The sequence below is a fragment of the Podarcis filfolensis genome, assembly GCF_964270895.1.
Source record: "Podarcis filfolensis genome assembly, chromosome: 5".
Taxonomy (NCBI): Eukaryota; Metazoa; Chordata; class Lepidosauria; order Squamata; family Lacertidae; genus Podarcis; species Podarcis filfolensis.
Genome location: NC_139608.1, coordinates 59854199 through 59875972, shown reverse-complemented (window position 1 = coordinate 59875972; position 21774 = coordinate 59854199). Strand labels below are relative to the sequence as shown.

Genomic DNA, 21774 nt, shown 5'->3' with positions numbered 1-21774 from the left:
AAGCTCTGGGTTTGTTGTTGGTAAAGGAGGCCAGTGTATGAATGTTTTAAATGAATATTTTAACCTTAAAAAGTTTAGAAAATCCTCCACTACTGTGCTTTAGCAAAAAGCAACTCACATTTGTGGATCTTCGGGGTTCACATATTTTGTTTTTCACATTTATATCTCACTCTAGGAAAGTCAGGGTTGAATTGGAGATTTGAACCCTGGTCTCCGCAATCCAAGCCCAACACTCTTCCACCTCATTTATGATTATAAATGGCATACCTCTATGAAATACGTCGGTGGGAAACTAATGAAAAATGACAGAACTTCTTTGTCTTTTTTTGCAGTGAATTTTGATCACTTCCAGATACTTCGAGCAATTGGGAAAGGAAGCTTTGGCAAGGTAAGAGAATAGTTTGTAATTTGAGAGTGGGGAGGGGGAGCAATTAAATGCATTGTAGTAAAGATAAAAGGAGGTGTTCAATTAACTGTTTGCACTTGTGCAAGGATTACCCCTAGAGCAAGGAGATGCTCCTTCCCCTTCCATGCTCCTCACTGTCTGCAAATTTGTTTTGGAGGATGGGAGGAACCTCTAGAAAAGATTGGGGGGCATGGAGGAGGGGGAAAATTATCTATCTCAATGGCTTGGTTTGCCCATCATGGCAAGCCAAGCCTTGGCTTCGCTGCCCAACTGAACTGAAAGGTCCAGGAAGGAGCAAAGTGTCTGTGATTTCCACCCCAGGAGCAAACATATTTGCACACTCATGCTAAGTCATGGGTTGGCTTAGTGTTGTGTGCAAACACAGCTGATGTGGCTTACATAGAAACCACAATATATATTGCACTGTATAGCAATACAATCACAAGGTAAAACATCACAACACACACAGTGCAATCTGATACATGTCCATTCCAAAGTCCCATTGAGTTCTAGAAGTGCATATAGCAGCTGAAAAGAGCAACTTAAGGGCTGATTTCACGGGCTTGGCTGTATTATCAACTACTTCCGAACCTTTGAATCAAGATTTGGGTCATATTTCAAATCTCTTTTTAAAAGGCTTTATTTAGAAAAGCGCCATGGCCCACGTCTGATTGTTTTAATTTTAATTTTGACAAGCTCATCTCTCTTCTCAGGCCCTGATGAATGTCTTTGAAACCAAAAGACATTATTCCTCTACTAATCCAAAAATAATCAGGGAGCTTAAGGTAAAAGTGCTAAGTGTCTTGGAATCAGCTGACTTGCAATGTGCAATTTATTCAGTGACTCATAGAATGGGTTATGGCTCATGTGTATGAGCTGTTATTTCCATTATGATCCGTGTAACCTTTTAATTCATTGCCCAATAAAAGGAGCTAATGAAATGCAGTCTGTGGGTTCAGGCAGGTGTCAGAATGTGCAAAACTCTTACTTTTACTGAATATTCCTGTAATGGTATGCTACTGAAATAAAAAGCCATGCCTTATCCGTTGAGTACGTATATAAAAAGGCACACATTGAAGGTGCACATTAATTTAACAGGAATGCACCAAGAGAGAAATAATGACCCGACAGAGGTTGAAAATACATGTCCTTTTCAAAATCTAGAAAGAAAATCCATCCGGGCATAACTGTTTTAACAGCTAGACTTTCCACTTTAAGCAGAGTTGTTCAAACCCAAAACAGATTCTTGCCTGTGACTGGAGGTGTGAAATATTCTGGACTGAAGTGTGTGCTTTGAAGGTATCGTTCAGGTTTTTAAAGCCGTCCTCTACTTAAACCCTGTGCATCATTCTGCTTTGCGTATGTATATCACCACCCTGAACAATCCTGAAAGATATCTATTTAGTACGACAAAGTCAGCTATGAGCCATCATTTTGAGACTCACTTTTTTTAAAAAATAGCCACAAGATACATCTGTGCTGGAAATAAATTACTAAGCGGCAAATATTCCGGAAATCTTAATATCAAGTTTATTCACACAGATTGCACCCCCCCATTCTTGTCTTGCTCCTTTGATAAGATCGCTCAGTCCTACCCTCAAAGTGCCCCGTTTCAGAGCCTTCTGTTAGACTGTTCTGGCAACAAAACCACCATGTTCGGTGGGTGGGAGAGGGAGGTCTGGGCCAACAGAATGGAAGGCTGGTTGAGTCAGCAGAATGGAGTAGAGGGATGCTCTCACTCATTGCAACTTTCTCTCCCAGCCTTGCATTGGGGTTTTGGTGATTGCAGCCTTACCTGGGAGTAAGCCTCATAGAATTCGCTAGGACTTACTTCTGAGTGCACATTACTGTTAGTCTGAATCTTATACCTCGTGGACACAGTGTACTCATATAGGGACAATGCTATCTCAAACTGTCTTCATTATGTGTAGTTCAGTTCAAATGTACTAATTCACCACAATATAAGCATGGCTGGCACCAGGACATGCCATCCTGGGCCCAGAGAAATTCAGAAGGAGCGCTCAGTGTGGTGGGTTTGAACTGAGAAAGGGAAGGAATACTCAACTCTGCTTTCCACTCTACTGAAGTGGCACATGTCACTTAGCACAGGGGCATGTTTTGCAAGAGTGGAGGGGGGGCTTACCACCTTCTTTCAGAATTGTCGTCGTCAAAGTGTTACTGATTGAGGGGTCGCCAACATGGTTCCTTCCAGATATTGTTGGACCAAAACCCCCATCACTCGCAGCCCGCATAGTCAATGATCAGATATGGTCAGAGTTGTCATGCAAAGCCATGTTGGCTAACCCTGTAATAAATGTGCACACACCAGTTTGTGAAACCCCCTTTCATACATAGTTGCAGAGGAAGGGGGAATTCTTCCCTACAGTAAAAAATACTAAGCTGTTGTGGTTTGGGGGTGGAGGGATTGGAGAAGAGACTATATTGGAAATACAGTGGTACCTTGGGTTACAGACGCTTCAGGTTACAGACGCTTCAGGTTACAGATTCTGCTAACTCAGAAATAGTACCTCGGGTTAAGAACTTTGCTTCAGGATGAGAACAGAAATTGCACCGTGGTGGCAGCAGGAGGCCCTGTTAGCTAAAGTGGTGCTTCAGGTTAAGAACAGTTTCAGGTTAAGAACAGACCTCCAGAACAAATTAGGTTCTTAACCCGAGGTAAAGGTAAAGGGACCCCTGACCATTAGGTCCAGTCGTGGCTGACTCTGGGGTTGCGCACTCATCTCGCTTTATTGGCTGAGGGAGCCAGCGTACAGCTTCCGGGTCATGTGGCCAGCCTGACTAAGCCGCTTCTGGCGAACCAGAGCAGCGCATGGAAACGCCGTTTACCTTCCCACCGGAGTGGTACCTATTTATCTACTTGCACTTTGACGCGCTTTCAAACTGCTAGGTTGGCAGGAGCTGGGACCGAGCAATGGGCGCTCACCCCGTCGCTGGGATTTGAACTGCTGACCTTCTGATCGGCAAGTCCTAGGCTCTGTGGTTTAACCCACAGCGCCATTGCTGGCCTGGTTATGATAGGGTGAGAAATCTTTGTATGGGCCCTGCCGATGTAGTCCTGGTATCAGAGATGTACCTAGGGCCCCTTGGGCCCCTGGCAACGAGCAGTATCAGCAACCCCCCCCAAAAAACCCACCACCCCATAACTTTACCATAATAACCACGTTAGAAATTAGTACATTTTACGTGACCCAAGTACTTGAAGCGTCCTGAGTGAGGGCAAAGTGAGGAGGAAGGGTGAAACTACTTGCATTCCTTTGTGCCACCGTGCAAGACGGACAAGAAGCTACTTCCATGCTCGATCTCCCCACAACAGCAGTGGCATGTCACTACACACATATGCCATACATTCCATCGTCTGATAGGTGACTTTTGCACTCCCAGTGGGGGTCAGTATTGCCAGCAACCGGGTGTGCCTTTGCCTGGTATTCGCATACATGGAAGGGAGAAGTGGCTCCCACATTGCCTATGTTAGGTCTTGCAACTGTAACCTAATTATGTTTTAGCTGAATGGGCTTTTTCCAAATAGTTTTAGAAATGCAAGATACAGGATTTTTTCCTCCTTTTACAAATTCACTAACCCAGTTAGAGTGAACACATGTCTCTTCCCACCCAATCTATTTATCTCCTCTCTGAGAAGGAGAAATAAAAATTCTAATTTTGGACTTTCTACTAAAGAATATATAAATTTTGAACAGCGACAAAAAAAAGATTAATTGACCAGTTCACACGGGATTCAGCATTTTCTCAACTGCTCTGCTCTTGTCCCACATGATCACTCCTTGCATGCCCCAGTTTGCAAACAGACGTTTGGGGTTCAGTTCATGGATACATTCTGCAAGGGTTTCCTGTAATTCTGGGGACTCCAAGCAATGCTGCCACTATCATGGAAACTGCATGCTGAGTGCAGTGCATGTTTGTGTGTGTGTGTGTGTGTGTGTGTGTGTGTGTGTTTGTTTGTTTGTTCATGTGGTGGTATGTTTGGGGACTTCATGGAGAGTGATTGCATGGAAAAAAGGGACCGGGAATACATATGTGTGTGTGTAAAAAGTTTGTAGCTATGGTTTTGTGAGCACTATCTTAAAATGAAAACGGTATCTGAAGAAGTGTGCACGCACATGAAAGCTCATACCAATAACTAACTTAGTTGGTCTCTAAGGTGCTACTGAAAGGAATTTTATTTATTTATTTAATTTAATTTATTTTGTTAAAATGGAAATATATGCAACTCTAATGGAGTATATTTCCATCAAATTAAAATTTCTATTTACCTAAGAGATCTACACATCTTTTAGTAAGAAACCAGTGAATGAAACAGTATAACCCACTCCAAGTGCGCCTAAATGGTACATTAATACTTAGTGACAGCACAACCTTTCTCTCTACCATCTAGAGCAGAGGTTCTCAACCTGTGGGTCCCCAGATGTTGTTAACTACAACTCCCATCATCCCTGAGCTCTGGCCTTGCTAGCTAGGGGTGATGGGAGTTGTAGTTCAACAACATCTGGGGACCCACAGGCTGAGAAAGGCTGATCTAGAGAGTCACAGGTTCCCCATGCCTACTATAAGGCATGGCTGTATAGTAAAGCAGAGTAATGACAGGAGAAATCAGTAGTCCCCTGCCACTGAGACTTCATTGAGATGGACTTCCATATCTGTCATTCTTGGCCAGCTGTTGGGGCACCAGTGCTGAGGTGGGGCACAACTGCTGACACCTGCTTTGGGACATGAGGTAGATGGGTATAGCCACCATTTATATTTTCAGCAATTCCTCCTAGGTACTGTTACTCTGGGACATTGTAGACAATGTAAATGACAGCTAGACCCAGCCATCCAATGGTTCTTAGAGCATTGCTGCTGCCACAGTGGTTGACTACCACTCTCAGGTAAGCCCACCAGGACATATCAGTAGAGGAGAAGATCCAACAGAGTGAATCCAGTTCACTTTAACTTGGAGCTGGCCCTGGATTTAGTGCATAAATAATTGGAGCATTTTGTTCATTTATAAAACTACTATTGCTAAGGGAAGCCGGTGCAACTCAGTAGGTCGAATTATAAATTTGCAGCTGCTGGATTTGAACATAGAACAGCTAAATTCAATTAAATATAGACATAGTTGTTGATAAAATAATATGCGTTAAACAGAAGCCAATTGTAAGATTTAGTTTTGCTTGAGCTTCAATAATAATCTCTCTAATCCACGCTCCTCAAAACAGTATGTGAACCAAAATGCAGCTATCCTCCAAAACTCACACTTTTCTGAATTATGAGATGCAGTGTCCCAACCCAAACTTTGTGCAGAAATATGTATGTTAGGCAAAAGTGTGCATAAAGAACATATATTCGTGAAAATACAAACATACAATATATTAGACAACAATGCTTCAGAAAGATGTTTATTAGACAAAATTGCACAAAAATATGTATATTAGGAGAAATGTGTACAAACAAAAATGATAAGGGGTGTGTGTGTGTGTGTGTGTGTGTGTGTGTGTTGGTATTTGTATATCACAACCTGATATGGAAACATTGTGATCTACACACAAGATAGGAAAAAGTGAGAAACTGAAACTGATACAGACATACCTTCCTTGTATTTAAGCAATCATGCACTGGAGAGGAACTCTCATTTTCTTTAACATTTTTTTTTAGCAGTAACATTTGCTGTTCAAGCCCGTGTTTTTAATTGATGCTGGGAGCATATATGCAGCAGTGCCAATCACACTTACCTGGGAGCAAGGACAGAGTCACACATCCATGTTTATCATTTGATAGCTGCAGCATAAACTGATGACATACAAGTGTGAAGTGGCTGCTACCCAGCAAACACCACAGAGAACTGTTTTTTGGGTTTTTTTAACCATCTCTTCAATCTGTGGTCGACACATGCAGCCGTGTGAGTCACTTACAGTGCAGTCCTATGTCTACTCAGAAGCAACCCTTCACTGAGGTCAATTGGGTTTACAACCAGTTAAGTGTTGATAGGACTGCACCTCTTAAGTGGCAGCCGATGAACTGAATCAACTGATGGGTGAATCAGCCTCAAATTCTACCAATTTCCTTATTTGCATCCTCTCCGAGGAAGATGGCTTTTGCATGACCTTCCTAAGAAAGGCTCACGTCTAATGTAGTTTGCTGTTCAGAAGTAGTTTAACCTTATGATTGTATGGCTTTAATAATTCACAGAGCTTGCAGATGAGAATGACAAAGCTTTAATCTACTTATATAAAGGTCACCGAGGCCTACACTGTAGAAATACTGCAAGTACAATCAGTTTCGAAAATGTCTCAGTATCAGTTCCAATTAGATTTCTTTTATTTTTTTGCTTGACAGCAAAATGTACTTATGCTTTCTCCTTTTTGCACTACTTTAGAATAAGCTCTTGCTTTGCAAAGCAAACGCGCGCGCGCACACACACACACACACACACACACACACAATATATATATATATCCGTACATAAAGAAACGAACCCACACAATGAAGCCATTCCTGGTGTAATGCAAGAGCATGGAGCTTTACTTACTCCACCCATCAGATTGTAGAGGATTCCATCTCTGGATCACCATGTGGTGTGATGTTTCACTGCTGGACCACCAACCTGTCCCTTTTCTTTTCAATGGGTGGAATTCAGCATAGTTCTAAGGCGATCTTTCCATCAGCATATCAGCTTGCCAGCTGCAGCAATCTCCCTTCTCTCCCCCCCCATGGGTTCCCCCTCATCCCCCCGAGCCAATTTGCAGGAGGGGTGATGGGGGTATGCAGGGAGAAGAGGGGGGGGGACAAAAAGCCCCATGGCACTACTAGAAGACTTTGCACTAGCTTCTGCTAGCAGGACTCATGAGTTGAAATAGTTGATTACAGCCCAATTTGTATATCTGCTTCAAGGTGTAAGATCCCATTAGAGGGACTCAGAAAATTAACATGAAAGCTCAGAGCTTGGGGGCACCAATATAGGCCTTCACTGGCATCTGGTGAGCTTCCTCCTTTTCTCACCAATTGCTATGGTCTCACTGGATTTCCAAAATACCATTGACCTATAACTATGGGCCAGTAAGTTTGAATGAAATGCCCACAAAGGGACTTGTCAGAACCTGAACTTTTAGATTCTACTGATTCAGATAAAAGATGAGTTCTACCACTGTTACAGCTGAAACCTCATAAGTTACAATGACACCTCATTAGCAACAGTATCAGTTCCACAGCTTCCTGGCAGTACAATATATCTCTCTTGCTTCAGAGAGAAGTAAAAGACCACTTCCCCCCTTTTACACAGTTAACTGTTTACAAACCTAACAGTTTTTATAGCATAGAAACATCCTTACATATATATTTCTCCTCATAAAGATACAGTTTCTTCACCTAGCCCAGCAAGATTTGGAGGGCCACATTGTTCTCTACCCCTGCCCTAGAGCCATCGGTTTATGCAGTGAAGAAGTTCTATACTTTCCATTCAGTCTTCTACTCCTGTGTAGAGTAATCCAAAAAAGGTCTATGAGCACCCGTGGACCTGAATAAAAAACTTCTTGCTGGCCCATGTAAGCTGCTCTGAGCTTTTTGCTGGAAGAGCAGAATATAAATTACATAGCTAATCCTTCCCACAGCCTAGTTCTTCAGGGCTTCTCTTGGCCCAGTCGTCTTTCATTTTAAGCCTAGATTACAATGAGGAACATCGCAATCCACAAAAAGCTTTACCCAGGCACGCATGTTCTTGAAGCAAGCTGTTTTCCGAACAGAAACAGACCCTGTGGAATGTGCTTTGATCTATAAATCAGCTGATTGATTATTAGCTTTTGGACTCAGACTAGGTTTCTTGAAGTAGGATACATAATAAAAACAAGATTTTAACTTGTCTCAAACCACGGATCATGGATTTATATTCTAAAATATCCTATCCTGCAACCCAGAAATTCAAATTCTACAACAAAGTTCTTTGTTCTGGTTGCTTTTCTTATAATCATTTGTAATAAAAATCTTGTCACACTGAGCCTGATAACATGATGGCAAGAGAAAACCTGATATGTAGACATAGGCTCGGCCAGATCAAGGGCCCAAGGCAACTAGCAGCAAAATACCAAATGTGCCTATTCAGATATAAGTCCCTTTGACTTAAATGAGACTTGCTGTCTGATGAGTGGGTATATAGTTTGCAGCTTTAACATTCCTCCTCCCCCTCTTAGTCTGATCACATGTGGAGTAATATTACAATCACACAAAAACATCTGGAGTTGACAAGCACAATTTCCTTCAGTTTCATTGCTTCCTTCCCTTTACAACCGTTTGGTCTAGACAAACACAGCAGAATGAAGTGGGAATGAAGTGATGCTGCTCTGAGCTGTGGTCATGTGTCTACTATGCATATTAACCTTCAAACTTGTTCTCTGCTGCTTTTATGAGATTATTTTGATTGGGCTGTGGAGATAATGCTACTTTCATTTTGTCATATTTTTGTTTTATGAGTGTACTGGCCTTATTGTTTTCAAAGGTCATTAAACTGTATTCTTTTATAATGTCATTGTATGTTGCTTAGATTACATACTATGTTTGCCACTATGCAGGCATATTAAAACTGTTTACATAAATAATATCTATTGCTCAATAATGACCTGGTTTTAATGCAGGCAGATGAGAACCAAACTGGTAAGAGGCATATGATGTGGTTGAAAACAGGCTGTTGGTCAGGTTCTGGAGTGAGCAAGTAAGGAAGCAGGCAGGCCAAATTATCTTCTCTCAGGGGCAACTCAGACTGAGGAACCAAACCAGGATCAATATCTCAGCTGGGCCCCTGTTGGTTCCTCAAGTCTGCTGAAGGGCAGTAGTACTAAATCTGGACATATCACACAGTGCAGCCAAGAGCAGACCAATAGCTCCTTCTTCCATGGTGGCGCAGGGAGCAAAGGTTTCTGTGCTGTGTTGCCAAGGCTCTGATTCAAGGCTTCTGGCATCTTACACAAGTAACAAGGAACAGTTTTCATTAACTGCCTCCCATGGATACCTGTTTCCCAAGCAGGTACTAGCAGGAATCCAGGTCACCAACAGTTGGTATATACTAGGCAATATGTATAATTATCTTTGAACATTTGCACCTTTATTTCCCATTAAGCATATAATGAAACTGATAAAAAATAATTACCATTATGACAAAGCTCTTTCCCTCAGATTAGAAATTGCCAGGATATAATGCCATACATTTAGACCACATGTTTTACAACATTCTTTGGGGAAATAAATTTCTCACCACTGAGAATCAGATATATTAAGAATTTCAATTACAGGAGGCATTGTGGCATAGGCTAGTTATATTCCATACATAGTTGAGTGTTAAGTACTCATGTGAATAGAATTGCATGAGGAAGGAAGTGGGTCTGTACTTGCTGCCGCTGCCTCATTCTTCATGCCTCTATCAGCTCAGATGCCTCCAAGTAGGTCTACTTGCATGAGTTAAATGCTCATATGAATCAACTTCTGCTGAGGGTACCCTGGTCAGTGTGGACTTGAGGCACAGGAAGGGATGAATGACTATCTCAAATTTGGTTTCTCCCACATTCTCATTTTTCCAGTATTAAGTTCCATTCTCCATATTTCCACATCCATCTGCAATTCCTTTTAGGGAAAAAAAAGACTTAATGAAAATTCTTCAGTATTTTAGACTGAGTTTCTCCTAACATACACATCTTTGTATGCAATTCTACCTAATATACACATTTTTACAAATTAGTTTCCCCCCATATGATGTATTTTATGTTGGTTTCACTAATATATGAATTTTTGTGTGACACTTTAGCCTAGTTTTGGCTGGTACCAATTAGGTAGGTTTGCCTTTAAATGCAAACTGAATCAGATTTCTCTCTCATCCTTGGGCATAGGTCAAGGCCAGTAAATACAGTCCCATCTATCCAGGCAAACCCAGACAGAAAATGTTTCATTTCTTCACTGGAGCAGAAATCAGCTTTGCCCTCATTAAGTTTCTGGTGCTGCAGTTTCTTTCAGCATCCTTAGCTTAAGTGCAGTGTGGGAATATTCTGTTTTTGAATTGCTTTGTGGAGCCAGACCTTTGTCAGCGGCATGAGTTAGAGAGGATGAAGATTTAACAATGAAAATCTTGACCTGTCTGACTTCTCCTTTCCTCATAAGAGTGGCTGCCTTTTGTGTGTTTGTGTACCTGGGCCCTCACTTCTCCCCACTGTATTCCTAAGCAGATATGTGGCAGAAATAGACAAAGGCCATGCACCACTTCTCTCTATTTCTAGGATGGGGGAACTGGTGGCAGCAGCAGAATTAAATACTCAGAATAGAAACTAAAACTTGGATCTAAAGCTGCCCATGCCAGAGCCTTAATACCTCAGGCAATTAAAACTAGACTGGCATCATTCCTAAAAAGTATGGGAGTGATCTCTGCCCTTGCACAGAGATTGCACTAATAGTTTGAGACGCCTCTTTCCAATGTATATGAAATGTTGGCTTGGATCCAAAGATTCCATTGAACAAATGGAATTGCCTTCCATTCATGCCGGGGAAATATCTGGATCCAAGCCAGTGTAATTCTACAGCATTGAAAATATATTCTGTTTCTGTGAAAAATATACTTCTGTTGAAAATGGAATCTACATCAAAGAAGACAAGAAGAGTCCTGCTGGCTCAGATCAACAGCCCATCTAGTCCAGAATCCTGTTTTCCAGAGTGACAAACCAGGTGCCTCTAGGGAGCCTGCAAATAGGACATGAAGGCAATAGTCCTCTCCTGTTGTTTCTCTCCAGGAAATGGTATTCAGCATCGTGTTGCCCTTTGAACAAGGAGGCTGCATTTAAAACTGTCAAGATTAGTAGCTGTGGATAGAGCTGTGCTCTGTGATGCCCCTTATAAACCCACCTAAGCTAGTGACCAAAGGGACGCGGGTGGTGCTGTGGTCTAAACCACTGAGCCTAGGGCTTGCCAATCAGAAGGTCGGCGGTTCGAATCCCCGTGACAGGGTGAGCTCCCGTTGCTCGGTCCCTGCTCCTGCCAACCTAACAGTTCAAAAGCACATCAAAGTGCAAGTAGATAAATAGGTACTGCTCCGGCGGGAAGGTAAATGGTATTTCCTTGTGCTGCTCTGGTTCACCAGAAGCGGTTTAGTCATGCTGGCCACATGACCCGGGAAAACTGTCTGTGGACAAACGCCTGCTCCCTCGGCCAGTAAAGTGAGCGGAGCGCCGCAACCCCAGAGTCGTTTGCGACAGGACTTAACTGTCAGGGGTCCTTTACCTTTACCTTTAAGCTAGTGACCACCACCATTTGTTGTGGCCACAAATATGTACACCAGGTTAAGAAGTCCTGACTATCTTGAATCCATTAGTAATTCCATAGGTATGAGAGATGTAGAGGAGAAAGATTGTTATCTCTATGCATTTTGTCTATGTATGATTTCATAAACCACTATAAGGCACCTTCAGACTTTTCCCCCTCCACATGTTCAAAGAACATGTGCAGGGTGTTGCAGGGGTGCTGATGTGCCTGCTGACTCTAACCCGGTTAAACATTGAGCAGGAAAAACCAAAGGGTGAATCTTCATGCATTCAGTGAAACATACTAAGAATCCTCTATAGAATCCTGCCCTGTTTTCCCTACTGCATAGAGGACTCTAACTGAGTTCAGCCAAACACCTGAAGATGCCTTCTACAGACCCTGTCACTCAACACTTGAGGTCAGGGGACAGGAGACACTGAAACCAGGGCTGGCATATACATCACCACCACCACCACCACCATCATCATCATCAGGGAGCGGGGCTATCAGAGAGCTATGCACTGTGACCCCAATATTTGTTAACTTGGTTTGTCATCACTGCCAGTGCGCAAAACTAGGCTTTTTGGCCCTATGAGGATCACTTTCCACTTATGTACATTTAACCCCCTTCTGCTGTGTTGTTGCCCACTTACTCCATTTGGAGATCCCTAGAATTCTCAACATGAATTTATCTGCACAGCTATAATATTTACCACATTTTAACACTTGATTGCAGGGATCAACACTGAAATGGATTATAGCTTCGTCAACAAATTATAAGGCAATCAAGTATTAATATCTCAAATCCATTTTTCACCTGGCTTTGTTCCTAAACCTGCTGATCAAATGACATTTAATAATTGCGGGCAGGACTGGGTCAAATTAGCAAGAGTACAGGCAAGCAGTAGGCAATTGTGATTTGTAACATGAACGTGAGGCTTAATATTCCCAATGCTTTCTCTTTTGTCTGTAGAACAGGAATAATTTCCTCATCAATATGTAGTTGTTTCAATCTAAGTGCAGTCTATAGAGGGTAAATATTTGATTTAAGCTTTTAGCTGGAATTCAGCTTGCAGCCCGAGTTCCATATTCATTTTTTAATAGGTGCAGACTGGTGGATCCAAAATAGGCTAGGCTAGACAATCTCTGTTGGCAGCATTCTCATATTCTCTAAATCACTCTCTCTTTCATTAGTGCGGGTGGCGCTGTGGGTAAAACCTCAGCGCCTAGGACTTGCCGATCGCATGGTCGCGGTTCGAATCCCCGCGGCGGGGTGTGCTCCTGTTTCTCGGTCCCAGCGCCTGCCAACCTAGCAGTTCGAAAGCACCCCCGGGTGCAAGTAGATAAATAGGGACCGCTTTATAGCGGGAAGGTAAATGGCGTTCCGTGTGCTGCTCTGATGCTGGTTTGCCGGAGCAGCTTCGTCACGCTGGCCACGTGACCCAGAAGTGTCTACGGACAGCGTTGGCTCCCGGCCTCTAGAGTGAGATGAGCGCACAACCCTAGAGTCTGTCAAGACTGGCCCGTACGGGCAGGGGTACCTTTACCTTTACCTTTTTAGACAATCTCTGTTGGCAGCATTCTCATATTCTCTAAATCACTCTCTCTTTCATTAGAAGTTAGAAAGGCAGGATTTTAGAAGCCCTTAGTACCATGGATGAGGTGTTGGAGGAGGCTATTTTCACATGGGAAGGAGCAAAGGAAGCTGCCATATACCATTGGTCCATCTAGTTCAATAATCCCTACAATGACTGACAGTGGTATTTCAGCGGTTCAGACATGAGTCTTGTTTAGCCCTCCCTGGAGATGCTGGAGATTGAACCTCGGATCTTCTGCATACAAAGCATATCATCTATTACTGAGCTGTGACCCCTCCCACAGCAAGTGTGGTTGGATCCTGAAGCAAATATGGAATGGTGATCTCAGTTGGCCTCTAAACATCTCACATCCTGATATATTGGTGCCCATTTGTTGATCTCATCACCACCCATCCTAAATTCTCCCCCCTATCTCTCACATTGCATGGGACATCATTTTCTCTTTTCTGAAACCACTTTTCCAAGCTTTTCCCTACTCAAGAAGGCAAAGTAAAGAGAGTCTGGCCCCAAGGTATGGTCTGAAGGCTCATGAGGCCACCACCTTGCAGAAGCTAAGCAGGTCTGGATCTTGTCAGTGGGTGGGGAGATGACTACCTGGGAACCACATGGATGCCACCTTGGGGATGGAAGAAAGGTGGGCTATAAATGTGAGAGGATGAATGAGTGAATACAAAATTAAATCGGGAAGTCCTGGCACAGCTTCTTTCTATAGCTGGCATTGAGAATAAGACATGTGAGAGCTCCTGAAGCTCCAATGAAACAGGGTACCTGACATGATAGCAGGCTCCAGGCCAGTGAGTCAACATCTGGTGCTTGGGTGCCTTTTGCCCACCTCCTTCATGGGCCTGAACCTCCCCGCAACCAGCTGTACAAGCTGGTTTCTGAATTCTGAATGGAATCATAGAACTGTAGAGTTGGAAGGGACAATATTCAACTTGTACTCATTACTGGAAGTTACCTGTCATCTCTCTGCCTGTTTGAGTGACACAGTCTGGTCTGTTTTACTTTGAAATGGGATCTTTCTGCACTGAACTTTGAAATTCTGAAAAATGTTAGCATTTCAGGGTTGAGTTGTGTGACATGGTAGCTGTTGGAATTTATGACAGCCCCAGTCATCTATGCAGGAAAGCTGGTTTTAAAGTTAGCCTTTCAAAAGTTCCAAGCTCCCAATCCAATGTCCTGCTTATTTTGGTTCAGCATGCTTTATGTTAGTGTACTCTCTCTCTCTCTCTCTCTCTATATATATATATGCGCGGCAGCCATAGTCCTCTTCAGTGTCTATGCGCTGCTGAACAGGAATTACAAGGCCACTTCACGGGGATCACCAGATCCGTGATTTCATTTTGTACATCAGTACTGTGGCCAATACATTGGGAATGTAGAATTTGAGTGTGGCACAACAGTTGAAATGACCAAAATGTGAATCATCTCAGAAGCCTTTACTGTATCTGCCTATAAGAGTGACCATGGCTTAGGGGTATTGTACATATTTTGCTTGCAAAACAGTCTCAATTCAATTAAGATAGGGCTGGGAAAGATTCCTGCTGGAAATGTTGGAGAGCACCTTCTGGTCAGCATAGTCCAGTCCATTGTAGGCTGACAGAAAAAATTCCTGCCAGTCATAGTTAAACCATGGAACACTCTCCTACAGGTGGCAGTGATGGCCACCAACTTGGATGGTTTTGAAAGACAATCAGGTAAAGGCTCTCAATGGCCACTAGCCATGGCGGCCACTCCACCTTCAGAGGCAGCATTCTTCTGAAATCAGAGGCAGCATTCTTCTGAATGTCAGTTGCTGGGAACTGCAGGAGGGGAGACTACTCTTGCCCTCACTTCCTTTAAATAGGCGGACTTTCCATAGGCATCTGGTTGGCCACTGTGAGAACAGGATGCTATGCTAGAAGGACCATTGTCCTGATCCATTAGGCTTTTCTTACTTTCTTACTTGACCTGAAATAGTGCAAAATTCAAATAAATGTAGTGGCCTACTCTTTCACAGTGAGTAGCAAAGAAAAATATTCTAAACCCAAAGGCCTAAAAAGGGGCTTGCCAACCATGGGCACATTTGCAAATCGGAGAAGTTGTTGTGGGCACTGCAAACATGGCACAACTCCCTTCCCCAGCTGTAGCACCCCTGTAACTGCCTCTGCAATGCAGTTGGCTAAAGAAGGCTTCTTTCCAGGCTAATTTCAGTGGGCAGATGGGACCCTGGCGAAACATCTGCCACTGTGGACACATGTGTGCCTGCAGACACATGTCAAAATATTTATCGGTCCCATGGGTCCAATTTATCTCAATGACTCTTCCTTTGTTTTCAAAGCAGCAAAGATCAGAGGGATGGGGAGAGAAAATGGCGGGGAGGATGAAATCTGTCCCTTCTTTTGCGACGCGTTCAATTTAGACATCCTCCACACCAGGTTTCCTCAAACTCGCCCCTGCAGATGTTTTGAGACTACAGTTCCCATCATCCCTGACCTGCTAGCTAGGGATCATGGGAGTTGTAGGCCAACATCTGGAGGGCCAAGTTTGAGGAAGCCTGCTCCACACACTTTCTTGCCATTTGAAGGTGGGGTTGCCAGACTGCTTCCTGTAGGACCATCCTCCTTCCCACCCCATTTTTGAAAAATAGTCTTGCAGCTGTGAACGCTCATCCAGCTGCATCTTCCAGCTTGCTCCATCCCTGGGCCCAGCCCATCGCTCAGACTCCCACCTTCCTCTCCTCAGGTCTTACAAGATGAGTGTTCTGTTGGGCTGCCTCAGAGAGGAGGATGGTGAGGGAACCAAGGGGAAAGAAGATGCTGCTGCTTCCTTTTTCACACCTGTGGGGCTGTTACCATAGCAACTGTATGTGAAGGAATGATGGGATCAGCATTGATTACCTCAGCACCCCAGAGGACAGCAAGTGCACCAGACTGCAGTATTTACCACAGCAAGGCTGCATGCCCTTCCCCTGCTTCGATGAAGTATACTTCAGTGTCTTCTCACATTCCTAGTGCCACTCTGGTCCCTGATGGCTGGGCCGCAGGCAAGATCCCCACCCCCAGCTCTGCTTGCTGCGTTGTAGCTTCCTCCAGCAATTTCGTGCTGATTTGGCTGTTTGAGAAAGCACTAAAGGAAAAGAAAGGGGGTCAGAATGCGATGCCTCTCTCGGGAGGAGGAATGCGAGTTCATGCCAGCAAATGGAGGGGCTGTACAGCGGAGCAGACTGAAAACCGCAAAGAAAGAAAAAGTGGGACTTGGCTCTTATTGACTTGCTGTCTAGCTCTGTGGTAATAAGAGCAAGCATAAAATTATAGAGCATAAAATGTTGTTAAATAATTTAAAGTGGAAAAGTAAAGGGAAGCTTCTGCTACAACACATGATATACTGTACAACTGTCAGCAAAACAGCTTCTGCATCAGGAGTGCTTCAGGGCTTCTGAGTCTTTAGAAGAGAGTGATTTGGGATTAAACAAAAAAAAGTTCACCCTTCGCTTATTTGCTTAACAGCCCAATCCGCAGCATATTTAATCAAAAGCAAATCCCACTGTGTCCAAGCGGACACTTGCTCCCTAGCAGTTGTTGATAGCCTTGCAGCCTTAGTGCAAATAAATGAGGCAACATTTTACCACCATGGAAAAGCCCTCGTATACTCCTGGTTCTCAAAACATCTCTCTCTGCAAAGATGACAACCACAGTTGCACATCATGCTAAGCCAAACCATGACTAAATGTGTCCACTCCCAGAGAAGAACTCATACCTGCTTTGCTCCTGTAGCTCAGCACTATAACTAATGCAAGGACTGTATTAGTGTGCCATCTGAACCCAGGATTGTGGTTCGGGTCTCTCTTCCTCAGCCACAATCTGTAGCCAAGGTCTGTTCTTGCAACATAGTCTGGTTAAGGAGAAGAGACCTTCACCATGACCCCATGGTCAGAAGACATGCTAAGCCAACACTTGACTTTACTGTCATTCTGCTAAATTAAAAAGTCTGGAGGAGACGGCACATTCACACAGTAATGGTAAGCCATGCTCTGGCTTACCATTAACTGCAAACCAAGCCAGCAACAGTGAACTTAAGGCATATATCTTTACTGCTGTGTGGTGCTTGTTGCTCTTATGGCAAGTAGCTGAAAAAGCAGGAGCAAATCTAAGGATCTAGATGGCTGCTGAGGTGCATCCAGTAGTGAACTGGGACACAGACTCAGGTAAAAACAGCATCCTGGACAACATCTCTGTTTTCCCATTAGTTTCTATGAGGGCATTTCAACATGGTAAAAGACTTGAGCTCTGACAGTGCATCTCACCTCCTACTGTGTCCTGTTCTGCTTCCTCCCCCTCTCCTCCTCCTCAGTGCTTTGTGAAACTAACTAGTAAACTCGTATAGATTTCATTTCTTTGGCCATTGGCTCCGATTGAAATGGGTGATGGATTGCTAGGTCAGGGAGGTCCCATTTTCCAATGTAGTTCGGTCCAGTTTATTCATTGCTTCCCTATGTGTAGGAGGAGTGTAGGAGAGAGAGTGTACATGGCTCAGACACTTAACAGCTTGAGATTTCTCCCTAGACAGCAATGAGTGGAACAGTGTCTTTCTGTCTCACTGCTTATGTTTGCCAGTCAGTAAAAAAGTGAAACACACATACCCCTCCCTGGACCCATCATAAGTATTTCTACTGGGAGCTATTTTGAAGCAGATTTTTTATGAAACGCTGCAGGAAGTAAAGTGGTTTTCATTTTTAAAAGGTTTCTGGTTAAAAGAGAGAGGAAGAGAGAGGGAGAGGGAGAGGGAGAGGGAGAGGGAGAGGGAGAGAGAAGTGAATATCTTCAGACCTTGGTTGCAATTTGAAACCAGCTTGTACATGGCACACCCTTAGTTTTAGCAGAACTTGATTACTTAGGATAAAGAGTGAGCAGAAGCCTTCTATCACAGGTTCTCCAGTTCAAATTTGGTCTTGGGCAGTGGCATCCTAGGTACATGCCTTAGACCAGGGGAAGAGCAGTAACTCCGTGGTTGAGCATCTGCCTTAGACACAGAAGGTCCTCTTCTGGCATCTCCAGGTAGGGTCGGGAATCCCCCTTGCCTGAAATCCTGGAGAGCCACTGCCAATCAATGTAGACCAGTGTTTCCCCAACTTAGTCTTCAGTTGTTTTTGGACTACGATTCCCAATTATCTCTGACCACTGTCTAGGGATGATGGGAGTTGTAGTCCAAAAACAGTTTGGGAAACACTGAAGTAGACAATAGGTAGAGGTAGATGGGCCAATGGTTTAACTCAATATAGGCAGTTTCCTATGTGCTTATGTTCCAGGGATGGGAAACTGCTGGCCCATGAGCCAAATGCAGCTCATGCAGCCTCCACATCTGGCCCAAGTCCTGGACCCTCCTCCCCAGAGAAATTAAGCTGGAAAGCAGCCTCCCATGGGAGTCAGTGAGAGGCTATTTTCAAACCGAATTGCTGTGCAGAGGCCACTTTCAGGAAGCAGTTGTACCTGGTGAAGGAAGGGTAATCTTCTGCTTCCTTTGTACCCTGATTCTGGCTGCAAATCACCCCATACATGACGAGGCTTGAAAACAGCCTTCCATGGAGGGCTGTTTTCAAGAGTTGGTCCATGTAACTTGGTATTAGCTATACTACCTGGCAGCAGGTCTCTGGGGTTTCAGACAGGAGTATTTCCCATCCCTACCTAGAGATGCCAGGGATTGAACTCAGGGCTCTTTGCATTCAGTGGAAGTATGCACTCTCCTGTTGAGCTCCAGCCCTTCCCCAAGGAATAGGGAAAGTGAAAAACACAGACTTTTCAGTGGCCTGAGTGAAATGACTACACTCTGTTCTGAAGCTGAAATGTCATAGTTTCATCACAAAGTTGGCATGGACCTGAATCTTTCTTAGCAATCTCAGCAGAATGCCGCAGATTAACTGACATGGAAATTTAATTGCTCCCTCAGCCCACGAACGTCTCCCTCCAGAGCATTTGCGGTACATTAGTGGTGTTGCACAGGAGAGCCTGAATGTCTGCAGCTCAGTTGCATAAAAGTAAAGAAAACTCCCACTTGCCACCTGAGACTACACACATTTCGCTCGCTGTTTCATCACAAGAGGTTTAGTCAATACAGGGTAGGGCACATCCAGTCTCTTTCCTTGTCCTGACTTGTGCTTTTACTATCCCAGAAGCCAGGGAGGGATAGTGCTTCAGCCGTTGGAAGAGAGGGGAGTGATGGCTGCTCTGTTGCAATTGGACTGGAAAGGGATGTCTTTATCTCACTTGGTAAAATATCATTTTACCACATTTAGCTGCCTTGTGAAAACATCCATCTTTATCAAGATGGCAAAGGCCAAGTTGCTGAGTGGGGTCCCCAGAGTCCTGTCCCGACTCACCTCAGTGCTCAGCACCTCATTCCTACATCTCTGTAGCTTTGGTTGTGGAGGGCAGTGAGCCACTAAGGGGCATAAGAGGAGGTGGCTGGGTTCCTCCTCTCTTATCGTTTGCCCTGCAGGATGGGGACGTCAAAGAGCCATTTCCCCACATTTCAGCTTCTTGCGGTTTGGGGGCAAGTGCTGAGGCAGATGGTATTGTGAGTGTGTGTTTGCGTCCTTGGGATTCAGGCCTAGGAAGTGGGTAAAGTGGTCATCCTTTGGGGGAACTGAATAGCTGAGCTTGCACTTGCCTTTCCCTCCCCGAGATGTTTTGTATGATTAATATTTTAAAGGCTTCCCGTTTGGTCTGGGACTTCGGGCAACAGCTTTCTTGACCTTTGACTCTGCTGTAACGTCTGGATCCTGTCTCAGTTCTGACCGCTGTCTGTGACACAGCCCAGATGAAAAACATTCAATTTGTGAGTCATCAAGTGTAGGGAAATCAAGAGTTTACCTGCTTAGTTGAACCAGCCCTTCAGGTCACATCAAAACCCATGGTAATATTTGTCTCCTATGGCAGATGAATATTTGGCATTTTCAACTCTCTCAGGGCTTCTTCTCTGAAATGTTGTTTCCCAAATATAGATAAATGCGTTTCAAAGCCAGCCATTTAAAATCTGTTTTGTGGTGTTCTTCGTTGACCTGAACAGTGAATGCTTTGTACAAGATGTGAAGTGAGAATAAGTGGTGCTTAGATTTACTTTTTAGTTGCTTTTCTTACATCATGTACATTTTCATCTGATTGTAAGCTTTTAATTTTCTTTTTCAAAGGACTGGAAGGCTCAGGATGAGATAGGTAAACAAATCCTACATGGGCTACCTTCACTAACACTATTCCATTGTCTCTCATCTTTGTAGTCGGCTTGGATTTTTGCATGCTATGAATTAAACAGTTATCCAATGGTAGCATTTCCCTCTTTTTGCTTCTCCAGTTCCTATATAAGGTGAAAAGGAGAATTTTAGCTAAAACAGTGGTTCCCAAACTGCCTCCCATCTCCCATGGGCCTTTGATGAGAGACCGCTTAATGTTTTTTTCTCTAGAAACTTCTGAGCTAATGAACTTTATAGGCCACAGTATCACTTCTGCCTTTTGGATGCTGAAATCCATGTGTAATCCATGATACTTAATTTTAAATTATATTTTTAATGCTTCTTTTATTTCTTGTATTGTATTTCATTGTCTTGGAAGCTGCATTCCCTCAAATTATGTCAAATTCATATTCAAATAAGTATCTTTCACAAATATGCCTCAGACTACCTGAATGAAACTCTCAGTTTGGGACCCCTGAGATAAAATATCTCATGTGGGTGGCGGGGTCAGATTTATTTATTTCTATTTCTGTCTTGCCTCATTTCTGAAACACAGAGCAAGTGCTAACCATTGAAACAAACATGGAACTATAAAAGCCAAATAGAATTCACATATTTAAAAAAGATGTACATAAAAACTGATTAAATATACCTAACTCCAACCTTTGCCAACCTAGTGCTCACCATAAATATGCTTGACGTCAAGGAAGCCTCAGTCATGTGTTGGTCTTACTCCTGAGTATAACAGCTAAACAAGACCTATGTGAACAATGCTAAGTGTTCACCAATTGCTCTTACGGCTATCTGGTTGTCAGGAGACAGAGCCGAAACATTTGATGTTGCCTGTTTCCCTTAATCTTTGAGGACGTTGTTCCATTTCACATCCACAACTTGCTTTACATAAAAGCAGCCAACAAGCCATCTGGATGCAGTAGAGGTGCAGCTCTCAGAGCCAACCACCTGTAACCAAACTCTGTCTTTGGCAGCTAGCAGATGGAGCAGTTGCACACTGACGGTAAACCAGAGACACAGCAAACTGCAGTGGATAGGGCTTCACATGAGAGAGATGTTAAGAAGGATATGAGAGTGCTATGGCTTTAAAAATATTGTGAATTGTCAGCAGTAGCTCTGGGGATGGATGGATGGAATGGGAAAGAACCTTTAGTTGCTCTCTTCTTAACCAATATATTGTTAACAGAAATGCCAGATCCCACGATTCTACACAACAGAGGTGTTCAGAGGACAGAGCAAATCTTTGGATTTTAGATTTACAGTGTGGTTCT

At 43.6% G+C, this 21774-nt stretch overlaps 1 protein-coding gene across 1 annotated transcript in view; it reads left to right on the top strand.

Moving 5' to 3' along the window:
• STK32C (serine/threonine kinase 32C) overlaps positions 1 to 21774 on the top strand; it is a 154804-nt gene that overhangs the window by 90375 nt on the left and 42655 nt on the right. Inside the window, exon 2 of the mRNA XM_083617037.1 lies at positions 333 to 388. Within this exon, the coding sequence (XP_083473163.1) occupies positions 333 to 388 (56 nt within the window). The remainder of the gene's footprint in view (positions 1 to 332; positions 389 to 21774) is intronic.